This window comes from Eulemur rufifrons, chromosome 17 (genome assembly GCF_041146395.1).
Source record: "Eulemur rufifrons isolate Redbay chromosome 17, OSU_ERuf_1, whole genome shotgun sequence".
NCBI classification, from domain to species: domain Eukaryota; kingdom Metazoa; phylum Chordata; class Mammalia; order Primates; family Lemuridae; genus Eulemur; species Eulemur rufifrons.
The window spans coordinates 36,291,125-36,305,378 of record NC_090999.1 but is presented as its reverse complement, the minus strand read 5'-3'; the positions used below and the strand labels follow the sequence as shown (position 1 = coordinate 36,305,378).

Sequence of the window (14,254 nt, the reverse complement as noted above, 5' to 3'; positions counted from 1 at the left end):
GAATAATTTTTAATGACATACCTCTTTCACTGAATTTGGTGATGGACTAAAATTCTTGGCAGTTGATTTAAAAGCATTAAAGTTGCCAACACCATATGTAGACTCATGAGGGAAAGAAGTCCCAGCTTTATTTTCTTTAGTTTGGCTTTTCCACTGTGTAGGCTAAAGAAAAACACATGAACATTAAGGGCTGCCAAAAACAGATTATAGAAGACAGAGGAAAACAAAGTGAATGGTATAAAACAAAAATGGCTACATTTGGCTCATTACATCATTCCAACATGGTTCTCTGTCCCTTTTATTACAAATAAAATCAAAGCTTAGAATTCAGATAAAAATCTCTACTAAATAGTAATTTTTTTCAAACCTTTATAAACCTAAAGTTAGGTTTCTTTCACTTAATAAAAAAAATAGTCAAGCATTTCAAAAACCTAAAACTGAGCACTAGGTGAACAGCATTAAATATTATCATTAAGCAAATATATCACAAGTGCATCTATCAAAACAAAAATCTTATGACACATTTCATTTACTACTAAAACAAGAAAACACACACATGGACAAACACACACCTCCCACACAAAGCTCACAATTGGCCAATTCTTTCCACCTATAAGTAAATACCCTATGAATATTCCCACACTTTGGAGTAAACTTTTAACACTTTTTCCTCAAAATAAATAGACATCAACTCAAAACTTGGATTTGTAACAATGTAGAACTTACTTTTGTAGGTGGAGCAGCAGGTTTAGGGACTAAACCTTTATAAACACTTGGACCAGTTCCGTTCTTAACTGGCTGTGACTGAAGATTTCCCACTACTGGGAATCCAGATAGCTGTAAGTCTTTTGTATTACCTTTCTTAATGACCAGCATCCTTGGAGCTCTAGATTTAGGATTCGGAGGATATTCTGCATAAATAAAGCACGAGCAGGAGTCAAACACAATTTCAAATTTCAGCATGTAACTACCAAATGAATAGTATATTCCAAACCATGATTATATTTTAAAAAATAACAGCTGCCTCCTGGGTAAAATAATTAAGCTAAATAAGCACAAACTATATTCCAGTTTAAGAAATACAGCTAAAACATAATCCCACAGAATATAGCAAAAATTGCACAATGTCTAGTAATATAGATGAATTCTGCTAGATAGTAGCCCAGTATGTTGACAAAACCAAGATTAATCACATTCTAACATACTTTTCATTAACTTATTAAAAAATTGCAAAGTTCATCCTAATAACTCAATACTTAGAATATAAAATACTGTTCTATTTTCACCTTCCCTATTTGAAAAGAGAATTAAAATTTTTAGTTTCTTTTCATTACTTTTACTTGATTCGTGTTATTACCAGTAAGAAACTACATCCCCTCTATTTCTAAATATCTATGTTATGACTAGAAGAGAATTCTATTTTCACAATACCAATTCATTCACATATTTACTGACCGTTTATCTACTTTCAAGGAATTGTGTGAATGCAAACCAACCAACTTATTCCCGGCTTCTGAAGATAGTATTAAGAATAATAATTGCTAAAGGCAGGCTTTTCTCAAGACCACTGTAGATGCTAAAAATATGAAACAGTATTCCTAGAGTTTAATCAATGTGTATGTATAATCAAACAGAGGTTACACACCCACATATTCACAATTAATGCAGTGAAGTATGTTTCTACCCTTACAAAAAAAAAACCTCTGAAAGCACCAGTTTCATAGTTGCAAAGTTTAGAATAAAAGAATTAACTCAGGGCAGGTGTGGTGGCTCACACCTGTAATCCCAGCAATTTGGGATGCTGAGGTGGGAGGATCACTTGAGGCCAGGAGTTCAAGAACATCCTGAGAAACATAGCAGGACTCCATCTCTACAAAAAAAATTTTTTTTAAATTAGCCGGGTGTGGTGAGGTATGCCTGTAGTCACAGCTACGCAGGAGGATCACTTGAGCTCAGGAGTTTGAGGCTGCACTGAGCTATGATTGTGCCAATGCACTTCAGCCAGGGACAGAGCAAGATCATGTCTCTTAAAAAAAAAAAAAAAAAAAAATTAACTCAAAGAGATAAATCCCAGAAAATTTAAATTAAAATTAATTCTGCATATCAAATAAGATATGATTATGTGAACTGGTGAGCTGGGTACATGTTTGTGATGGTGCCCCACTCCAAACAAACTAAACCAAACTTCCCACTGGATTATCTCAAAACCCAAAACCAAACAAGGACTCTCAGGCAAAACTGGAGGGACTCTTAGGTTCATTGAGGGGTTCAAACTTTTTAAAAGACAAAGCTGGTATGATACTTTACCTATAAAAATGCTAAAAGATAAAAGAACAAAGGCCTGAACAAGAAGCGAAAAGGTTCATCTTTCTCAAAATTAAACAAATGTTGTCTTTTTAGGGTAAACATTCCAACTTCTCAACTGCCTTAAAAAAGCCCAATATGAAGGGCTCAGAAAGACATCTTCTGGGCATGCAAGGACACAGAAAGTATATCACCAATGTATGGCTTATTCTGAAGATACTATATAATGAAGTCAACAAAACAAAAAATTAGAGTAACAATCTCAAACAGAACAATGACGAACATTAGAAACTGTACTAAACAATGTAAGCCATCCAATTATTACTTCTGGTAAACAGATTACAGTGTGAATAAAGTATTTTTAAAAGATTCTTGAAATTAATTAATAAAATATAAAAGAAAATCTTAACATGCGACTACAAATCTAAATTAAAACTCAGGAATCTGAAGAATGATTGATAATGGGAAATGCAAAAGGTAATAGGAGTTTGCAAGGTCTCTTCTCAGAGGAATTCAGGTGCTGAAACAGGGAGTAGGTTTTATCACTACACCATAATTAAGTTTAAAACGAGACTGATGAAGACTTCCAGTTCAATATGGCTGACAAAGCACTCAAGTTTATCTTCTTTCTCTTCTAGATTCTTAACATTAAAATTGCTATAATGGAGGAGGAAACCAAATACAACGGTATAGAATAGGAACAGGGTGATCAACAAGGGAATGATCTCTACACACATTTCTAGAGGGAAAAGTAAAGAAAAAAGTTTCAGTTTACATTGTGCACAGAGGAACCTAATGGTTAGAATAGAAGAAACTGGGACTTGAAAATGCAAGATATGGCAGAGGAAAGAAATGAAACTTTTTCAGACAAATAGATACCAAATAATTCAACAAGAAAGATCCTTACTTTAAACAGAAAGAAAATGATCCCACATAGAGGGTTGAAGATACAAGAAGAAATAAAATTTTTAAACATAATCAATGACTGATCAAAACTAGGAGGTTGAAGAGATGCAGAGCAGATAAGCAAGCAGGTATACTATCTTTAAGCCTCAATATAGTTCCTGACTACAAATTCCATATTTCCTAAAATTGTATTCCTAGACACCAAGGAGTAAGAAATATTCTGGCTATTTCCTCAATGAGGTCTTCAGTACAAAGAATGATGGGATAGTCCATAAAGAAGAAAAATGAAGCCTCCTAAGAAATCAATCATAAGAGTAGGTAGCAAAATAAGAGATAACAAAGGAACATGAAGGAAGATGGTAGAGATCGGGAGGGAAAAGCAGATACACAGTTATTGTGCTTATTAAGCATTCATATTTAAATATTATAGAACACAGGTTAAGAATATGTGCTTTTGTACCAGATTTATCAGAATTTGAATACCAGCTCCAACCTTACTACAAGTTACTTAATCTTTCATCTATACAATGGAAAACAATAGTACTTGTCTCAGAGTTACTGTGAAATGTTTTATATTTAAATAATTACAAGGACTTTGGAAGGCCGAGGCTGGAGGATCACTTGAGGCCAGGAGTTCTAGGTCAGCCTGGGCAATATTGCAAGACCCTATCTCTACAAAAAAAAATTAAAAAATTAGCTGGTCATGGTGGCACACATTTGTAGTCCCAGCTACATGGGGAGGCCGAAGAAAGAGGATCGCTTGAGCCCAGGAGTTATAGGCTATAATGAGCTATGATTGTGCCACTGCACTTCAGCCTAGGGCAACAAATCTGAGATCCTGTCCCTTAAAAAATAACTAGGGGAAAAAATACACAAATGTCATACTATCTCCAACATAGGCTTCCAATTACAATTAAAATTAAAAGTGGTCTTTTTCAAGAACTTTGGGTTGACTCCTATAAGAAAAATGAGAAAAACCATAAGACAAACATGATAAAAACCAATTTATATCCTGAATAACCTAAATAAACTACATAAACCTGCCCATTTAAGAAAAACAAAATGTTCTTAAAGGTAATAATTACCTACAAGTAAAGGAAGGGAGTGATGGTGGTGCTAAAAGGCAAACTTAGAGTCACTTATATCCATTTTATATTATTTATAAATTTGGTTCATCAAAGATTATTCTCCACAAATTCACCTAGAACAAACTTTCCTCGTAGTTATGCTCTTTAATTCAAACATTACCCAATGTCTACTTTGTCAATTGAAAACTATATGAAAAAGACCCAAATTGCTTATACTTTTAAAGAGAAAATTTATATATTGATGAAAGACCTTTTAAGATCTATATAAAAGAATTATAAAATAAGTGACTGCAGTGATTTCCTTCTGTAAGTTGCATGTGCTTATTACCTCAAGCTCACCTAAACAAGTCTTCTCATATTCCAATTTAAGTCCAGATCACCCGAAGGCAAATACAGGTTTTGGATTTTCATATCATTATCTCCCTCTATCCTCACAAATAACTGTAACCTAGCAATAAATGACCTTAAATATCGCTTAATTATCTTGTTATCCAATCTGTCCCCATACCTATGAATATGAGAGTTTGTTGTTTAAATACAAAACCAGTGGCGGAAGAGAAGTGGCCCAATTCTTGGGAAGACACATCAGAATTAAAATAATGTCACATGTAATACAAAGTAAATTGGCCACATGGATAATTCAGAGCTGACACTTCAATTCCTCACCCTCTCTGTTTTTCACTATGCTCTCCATAGAGTACCTTCTACATAAAGTTTCCGATCCAACCGCTATATTAACTATCTTCATGCTTTGGTCTACCATCTAGAAATCTCCCCCCACACCGCCCCCCCCTTTTTTTGCCTTTTAATAAATCTTCAGACCAGGCGTGGTGGCTCACACCTGTAATCCGAGCACTCTGGGAGGCCGAGGCGGGCAGATTGTTTGAGCTCAGGAGTTCAAGACCAGCCTGAGCAAGAGCAAGACCCCGTCTATACTAATAATAGAAATTAGCCGGACAACTAAAAATATATATAGAAAAAATTAGCTGGGCATGGTGGCACATGTCTGTAGTCCCAGCTACTTGGGAGGCTGAGGCAGAAGGATCGCTTGAGCCCAGGAGTTTGAGGTTGCTGTGAGCTAGGCCGACGCCATGGCACTCTAGCCCAGGCAACAGAGTGAGACTCTGTCTCAAAAAAAATAAAAAATAAATAAATCTTCAACTACAATCTCCTTCACTTATTCTATCTCAATAACATAATCAGCTGACATTTATTAAACATGATGACATGATCAGAAATTTTATGCAGTAGACCTCAACAGTACTTTTTTCATTATGATTGTTATGATCATCCTAATCTCACAGATGAGGAAATTCACTCGGAGATTAAGAAATCTGCCCCAAACCTAAATAATAAGTAAAAGATCTAATGCTACAGCTCATATCTATCTGATTCCAAAGCCAATACTCTTAAGTATAACATTACTGGAGAAAATGGAAGTTAGAGTATTCCTACACCAGATATTTTGAAATGTTTACTATTCCAACAGAAAATACTAATAAGAGCGTACACTACACCGAGTGGCATCAGAGTCGCCATCACATTGATGCCAGTTACTAATTTAGTTTCCTCATTATCTTTACATAAAAGGCAAATCAAATGTGTAAACAAAAGCATGTAGCTGAGTGAAAGGTAAATAGTATTCGAATTAATCAAGTTTTCAAATTAATATGAAGAGAAAACTTGGTCGTATAAGACAGTAATATACACATACCAAACACAAAGAATCTGTATCATAACAATGTAAAACAAATTCCCATGGTGAACACTAATTTTAATACAGAAAAACAATCTGTTTAAGATTTTTATAAAGACTGATACTGTTTGAATTTTGTTGGTGTTCAATGTTTTTATTTAATTAACAAATATGTTTTGGTTTACAGTGCTATGAAGCTTTAATCAAATGTTTCACTAATAATTTTTATCAATAGCAACTGATATGGTGTTTTTCCTTAATTAGGTCTCTGATATTAATATAAAGAACAGGCTTAGAGAAACACACTTCACAAATATAAACATCTTCCATGATGAATAAGTAGTAATTCTAACACTGACCAAATAAAATTTACTTGTGTCAAGTAATCTAAACCCTGTTAATTTCCCCTTCTCGGCCCTGAGCATGTGTTGCATTACTTTTTTCTTCTTAAAACACTATTAACAACTTTTCATATAAAAAGACATTCAAGAAAAGTGGAGTCCTTTCAATATATAAACAAAATGATCCATCAAGAATACTGTCAAAGAAATCTGACAAAGAATTTCTCCTTCCCTTACTTCTCTTTACAAAGTTCCTAAAAAAATAACCCTACTGGTTTTCTTCATGATCTACCTCATTTAATGCAATTATGTAACTCAATCTGCATGGGTGTGGCCTATTACTGGCATTCTCTAGAAAACTTTCCACCTTTATGAACTAGTCATTAATTTGCTTTAACCTGGAATGCTCAACAAAAAAAAAATCTAAGCAATAAATTTTTATGCTAGTAAGTAGTGTAACAAATGAGCAAAAAAATCAGGACAACTCAAATTTCAAAGAACAGAAGCAAATAAAAATGCTGATTTGAAACAAGACTATGCTTAATTGTAGTTACTGACATTTTTCATTATTTAACATCTTAACTAAACGTTATGCTTTGCAAAGAATATGCTGCTGACATACCGAGGTACTGACATAGAAAAGGCCTATAGGACTTCTAAAAACACCTAAGTCAACAGCCACTAATTACATCTCAAATTGCATACAAACACTTAAAATACTCCTCTCTCTCTTCCCCTCTTCCTTACCCTGCCCAAATGATTCAATAACACAAACTAATTTAAAATTCTCACAGGCACAATGAAGTACCTTGAATTCGTGTTTTAGTTTTCAATTATTAAAAACATGTAGATTATTCAATAACCATTAATCTTATGCACCCAACAGCTATGATCCCGGTTAAAACACTATAGAAGTCACAGATACAAGCTGAATGAAGGTGTTTCCAGTAATGCCAACTAAGTTCTAAGTAGAATTAAACTTTAAATAGCTTAATTACTTTCCCCTCAAGTATTTTTTTAAAATTGGGATATTATGTTTGGACTCTGCCAATTTTTGAGCTACAGAATTATAGTTCCATGGACGAATTGCTTTTTCTTTTTATACATATTACATTTCGTTAGTAAATTTTTACTTACCTGGAAGGAAGTAGCACTAGATAAGTTCTACTGAAGTCTTTCCTAAAATTCTCTCGTCTTCCTCAGGAACATAGCTATTTTAAATGTTGCAATGGGGAAAACAATACTTGGGAACCCAGGGGGGAAAGTGAGAGAGGAATAGTAAAGTGTAATACAATGAGAGTTTCATTGTATTCCTATGGGAAGTATTGGGAATTTAACAATTAACCATGCCACAATTAACCATTTTTTTATGCAGACATATTTCTTAGTTTACCTAAACACAGTAAAGAGTACATCTTCCTTTTAAACATCTTTTCAACTAGTACTCAAAATCCTTAGACCAACAACCCTGAAACAGTAGAACCAAAATCTTTATATTAATACATTTTAGTCTCATTATTTCCAAAGATGGCTTTGCCTTTAAATCATTTCTAAGATTATTAAATCAACCAAGGATCAGTACCAATAGTATCTACAGGTAGTTTTATATGACAAAACGCTCACTGACATTCTTCACTTTTTAATTTACTTTCATTCTACTCAAATCCAAATTATTCCTAATTTCTTAGAGATTCTAGTTAACACCTTCCAGGTGGTTCTATATTCTTATGCAATCAGCTGTTCCCAGAAAAACTGAATAATAAGGAAACATACCTAAGAGAGGAGCTTGGGAGATTTTTTTGGTTGGGTATGTGTGTGTCTGGGCGTGTAGGCCTGGGGAGAGTGGTAGAAATACTAATTTGCAATACAGAAAAAACAATGCCATTCACATGGTTCTAACAAAAGTGTCTGACCACCCCCACCCCCACCCTCAAAAAGCCCTTAAATAAAGAGGGAGATAAAAAGAAAACAAAATTATTCCCCAGTTTCACCCCATAAATACAATAAAGCACAGGAAGTGGCAAAGTTTAAAATAATGCCTTCATTGTTAGGACTAGTATGCTGTCATAAGCCACAATCCTTTTGTTTTAGTAGGTTGTTGATTTTTCAATAGAAAAATACAAATGAACATGTGTACAAGTTCCAAAGTGGATACAGCACCTCTGAATTTAGCATCAAATAATTAAATTTATTTTTCAGATGTCAAATCTCCACATTATAATTTTCCATTATTTTAAACTTCACTTGAATCTTTAAAAAGCTGTCTAATTTGTACTATTGAGTGCAGTTTAATCTTCTGTAAGATGCTATCAAATTAAACTCACAGCGATTTTAAAGAAAAGGGAATTATTACCAGAAAAACTCTCATTAAGATTTTAAAATCAGAGAGGCAAATAATTTCTAATACAGACTAGCTCCATAGGCAAATTTATACATATTTTTAACAGTCTATGTATAACCATTTTCATAGGTAAAAGGATTAATTTCATGTCACTCTATGAACAGAAGTACTTGTATATTACAGTTAACTATGTTCTCAACTTTGAATAACTAAAAATTAATTTAAACTAAATTTTTTATTTCTTTAGATTATCTGGCTGCTCTCAAAATGATTACCAATTCATTACATTACTTTACAATCATTTTCAAAAAACTCAAATTCAAGTTGAGTATACTTAACGGTACTAATGTGTACAAATAAACTACTTCAAATCAAACTCTTCTATTCCAAATCCCTTCTTTTTAAAAGATAGGTGTTACCTTTTCTGTAGCTTAGCACATCAAAAACAAATATTTAAAAGAGAAAAGTTTTATTCTAGCCTACTTATTTTAGAAAACACACCAAAGTGAAACCTACAAATATTAACATTTTGTGCCCCTTAAAGATAGATCAAGTATTACTTACCCCATACACCTGCAGCTAAAGATTTATTCTGATTTGGTTCTCTCTCATATTCAGGATTTAAAGACGGCTGGAAAAAAGTGGAAATGAGAAAATTAAAACAAATATTTAAAACACCTCACGTTTTTAAAATGAAGCCTTTAAAAAGGCAATCTCAAAATTATATATGCTGTAAATATGGAATCTACTATAATCAACTCTAACTGCAGTTGAGTATCCCTAATCTGAAATGCTTCAAAATCTGAAACTTTGTGAGTGTCAATGTGATGCTCAAAGGAAAAGCTCACTGGAACATTTTGGATTTTAGATTTTCAAACGAAGAACACTGAACCGCTAAGTATAATACAAATATTCCAAAATGCAAAAAAATTAAAAATCTGAAACACTTCTGGTCCTAAGAACTTCATATTAGGAATATTCAACCTGTATTAAAAATTATTTTATAAACCTTACTTCCAACTTGCTTTACTATGCACTGAAATGGTTACTATCTATACTCACTGCTACTATGAGAAAAAAGGAAAATGTCTTTAATATTCTCCTCATCCATGACTGAGGAAAACGAGTGAATAAAAATACAAAGCAAACTAAAGAGAATGTGGGTCTCTGCATCAGTCTGAGAAACAACCCCTCCTTAGCATAAGTTCGAGATCACAGAAGAGGAAAATCAGACCAATTTCCAATTCTTTTTTACTTTTTATTTTTGAGACAGGGTCTCATTGTCACCCAGGCTAGAGTGCAGTAGTACAGTCATAGCTCACAGCAGCCTCAAACTCCTGGGTTCAAGTGATCCTCTCATCTCAGACTTCCAAGTAGCTAGGACTACAGGTTTGTACCATCAAACTAGCTATTTTTTTTATTTTTTGTAGAGATGGGGGTCTCACTAAGTTGCCTGGGCTGATCCCTAACTCGTAGCCTCAGGCAATCCTCCTGCCTCAGCCTCCCAAAGTGTTGGGATTACAGGTCTGAGCCATTGCGGTAGCCTCCAATTCTTTTAGTAGGTTTTCATCACTAGATACTTTAGTTAACACAACTCATTCTCAAAGCAAACTGCAAACTTTTATTTGAATAAGTGATGCTCAGGATTACTAAAAAGCAAAGTGAGATGAGCACGGAATGGGTATGCTAAAGCTAATCTTGGTAGATATGTTTAATCTCCAGAATCCTAAATTTCCATTATTGCATCAGACATTTGTCATATTACCTAGCCACACAGCCCACATCATTTAAAGAAGGTACTATTTAATATATGCTGAATAAAATGAATCCTAATTTGTTTTAATCACCCACAAAAGTGATTATTAACACTGTACTGATATTACTATAAAATCCCACAAAAGTACACATGCATACCAGTATGATTCCTTCATGGACACAAACTAAATAGGGTTAAGAAGATTTTGGTAGTGGTTATATGTGTACAGCACTTTAAAATATACTATTAGAAATTACACTCTGCATCTATATTCCAGGTCTAGGGTTATAATAGCTAATTGGCCAGGTGCAATGGCTCATGCCTGCAATCGTAGCACTTTGGGAGGCTGAGACTGGAAGATCGCTTGGGCCCAGGAGTTTGAGGCTGCAGTGAGCTATGACTGTGTTACTGCACTCCAGACCAGGTGACACAGTGAGACTGTGCCGCAAAAAAATAATGGTTATAATAGCTAATGACCACCAACTTGGAAGTGGAGGAGAGTGGGGTATAGTAACAATAACAACAATTAGTTTTTATTGAGTGCTTACTATGTGTCATGTATTGTCTCACGTGATTTACTTGTATTACTTATCTAATCCTCTCAACACTATGAGAGAGTACTATTATTCCCAGACTGTTTATACAGTTAACACTATGGGTTTAAACTATAAGAGTCCACTTATACACAGATTTTCTTGTGCCTCTGCCACATGAGACAGCAAGACCAACCCCTCCTCCTCCTCCTCCTCTTCAGCCTATTCAACATGAAGACCTTTATGATGACCCTCTTCCAATTAATGATTAATAAATATATTTTCTCTTTCTTATGACTTTTTAAACATTTTTTCTCTAGCTCACTTTAAGAATATAGTATATAACACATTAAAAACTAAGAAAATTTTGTTTGTACTTAGCTCATATATATTTTTAATGATGGAGTTAACATGCCAAATTGCATCTACCCTAGGATAACAATTAGTTTGCATTGCCTGACCAAACATTTGAATAGAGAAATAGCTGAAAGATAAGGAGAGCTATCCTGGGATTAACTTAAGGGTCATATATGAATAAACAAGTGTTATTTAAAAGCAACAATCTAAACAAAATGTACTGGGGCAAAATAACAATCTTTCCAAAAGCTATTAATAACTTTTTAGAGATATTAGGATGTGCTTGCAAATAAGGAATCAAGCTCAGCTTCCCCAGCTAGTTCTAAGTGAAACTGTTCTAATTTCTGTAAAAAATAAAACTTATAAATACATCCAAAAGTTTTAAAAAGTCACATGGCAAGACTTGGAATAAGCAAGCCTGACAAGGCAGAAAGACAGAAAAGAAAGAAAAAGAGGAGAGGGGGGAGAGAGGGAGAGAAAGAAAAGAAAGAGAAAATTGGGTGAGGGAGGACAGGGAGACAGTGAACAAAAGACCTCACAAAATGAAAGGAATAAAAATATAATTGGGCAAATACCTGTCTAGCGTGACCCCTGTAGAAAACAAGCTATACTGATAAAACATCATAAAGAGTACCTTGACAGCACTTGCAGAACTTTCACCTGTATTAAAATTACAAGAAACTTACAAAATCCTCAGCCTCAAACTGTTTGCGTTCTCTCTTGTCTTCTTTCCTCCCAGTTTCATTGTCAGGTATGTTGTTTTCATGTAGTCCTTGGCTTTTTCCAGAATGGAAAATACTGCTACGAGAACGGGAACTTCCACCATGATATCCCCCTCGATGATTTATGTTTTCAGTACCATTTCTTCCATGTGTACGCCATCCGTTTTTTTCCTTCCTTCCAAAGTTACCTTTATTTGGTAACAATAAAGTAACATAAATTCAAAGATAGTTATACTTAAAGATTGAATCACAATCAAAACTTTCTTAAAAGACCATGAAGAAAATTATCCTTAAACTCTATCATTCCTTAGCAAATTTTACCTCCATTAGGACGTCCTACACCAGAATCAAAGCCATCTGAAGAGTTGTGTCGTCGACGATTCACATCATAACGATTTTCTGTCCATGAAAAGTTTTCAGAATGCTTCTCAAAATTCAATGATGACTGAAACAAATTATATACAAGTAAATACACTTTAAAAAAATCTAAATATGCTCTAAAAACTAGTAATACTCCAACTGATTTCCAAGAATTTTAAATGGTTAAAAGGAACATTTTATAGTTATTTTCAAGGTATTTGAAAACTGGGTATCTTTAAATATATCAAGATGGACTTAACTGTTGGTCCATTTTCTACCACCTAAAAGAAACAAATGCACCTTTTCTGAAAAAGTTCAACATCTACTTTTCAAAAAAAATCAAAGGTAAAATAGCATTCATTGTAAGGGAAACAAGTTAAAATATGACACATTTCTCTTATAACAAAATATGACATTCTTGTATCTCACACTACTTAATATATAAAAATTTTCACTATCGCTCAAGATTTTCTTCTGTATCAGAAAAAAACTGTCAAATTAAACTTCAGTTTTAAGTCCCCTAGATTTATTTCCAAACTCCCGTTGCTCAAACCAAATGTTTTTAAAAAGCTATCAAAATAATAGAATGTATAACTATTCCAAAATATTAGAAACATACAAAAGTCCTATTTATAAAGGTTGTTATTTAACTCCAATATTAATCCATTAAATCTGACAAAATCACAATCAAAACTCCCAACATTTTAAACAAATTCAATTTTAACAGATAGACACAGATGGTCATGTGAATGGGAAAATGTGTGAAAATTCCCAAAAAACTTTTGGGAAAGAAAGTGGTAATGGGGTGGGGAAGATTAGTTGCTAGGCCAGATACTAAAACACACTACTGGTATAGATACAGAAAGAGAACTTTGCTTTGTGATAACGATAGCATTCTAAACCAATGGAGGGAATATAAGGCTTTTCTACCAGGAATAAGCACTGCATTTATAATCCCAGCACTTTGGGAGGCCCAAAAGGAGGATCTCTTGAGCTCAGGAGTTCAGGAGTTCTAAGACCAGCCTGAGCAAGAGATCCTGTTTCTACTAAAAATAGAAAAAAATTAGCTGGGCATGGTGGCACATGCCTGTAGTCCCAGCTACTTGGGGAGGCTGAGGCAGTAGGATTGCTTGAGCTCAGGAGTTTGAGGTTGCTGTGAGCTAGGCTGATGCCATGGCACTCTAGGCCAGGCAACAGAGCAAGGCTGTCTCAAAAAGAAAAAAAAAAAGGAAGAAAGAAAAAAAACTAAACATCAGAAATAACACCATTAAAATAAGAAAATATAGATGAATATTTTTGCAATTCCTGAGGAAGCTCTTCTTAAACAAGATCTAAAATGCAGAAACTATGAAAAATGACATATATGACTTGAAAAACTTTGACACGACACAAAGCTAATGGGCAAACAAGTTGAGGAAATGAAGACATAAATTAGGGAGCGCTCTATAAATCAATACAAATAAGGGCAACCCAATGGGGAAAAAATGAACAAAAGATATGAAAAGGCAATTCTCAGAAAGATTAAGAACCAAAAATCAAATGAAAACATACCCACCCAGTTTCTATTACAGTAATCAAGAAAATGCAAATTAAAACAAGGCTGGTATTTCTTGCCCATTGGATAGGCAAAAATGAAAAAGACAAAATCTAGCTGGTAAAGGTTGAGAAAACACTCTTGTATATTGCTAGTAGGAATATAAACAGGTAAGGCTTTTCTGCAAAGCTGTGAGGAAATATCCAGCTGCCAAAATCCTTAAGTGAAATAGTCAAACAAATGTTTCTTCAACCAAGGCAAACAACAGACTACCTATAAATCTAATTTTGAAGTTCCCATTAGAGAGCAGAGGAGC

General features: G+C 34.0%; 1 protein-coding gene across 4 annotated transcripts in view; it reads right to left on the bottom strand.

Annotated features, from left to right (window-relative positions):
• The window catches only part of GPBP1 (GC-rich promoter binding protein 1), an 86,923-nt gene that overhangs the window by 14,973 nt on the left and 57,696 nt on the right, over positions 1–14,254 (bottom strand). For 2 of the 4 annotated variants that reach the window (XM_069492829.1, XM_069492828.1), the window contains exons 4-9: positions 12,366–12,489; positions 12,009–12,232; positions 9,241–9,307; positions 8,109–8,168; positions 727–911; positions 22–162 (exon numbers count right to left, since the gene is read on the bottom strand). In XM_069492829.1, the coding sequence (XP_069348930.1) occupies positions 22–162; positions 727–911; positions 8,109–8,168; positions 9,241–9,307; positions 12,009–12,232; positions 12,366–12,489 (801 nt within the window). The remainder of the gene's footprint in view (positions 1–21; positions 163–726; positions 912–8,108; positions 8,169–9,240; positions 9,308–12,008; positions 12,233–12,365; positions 12,490–14,254) is intronic. The other 2 variants (XM_069492830.1, XM_069492831.1) reach the window with 1 other exon arrangement.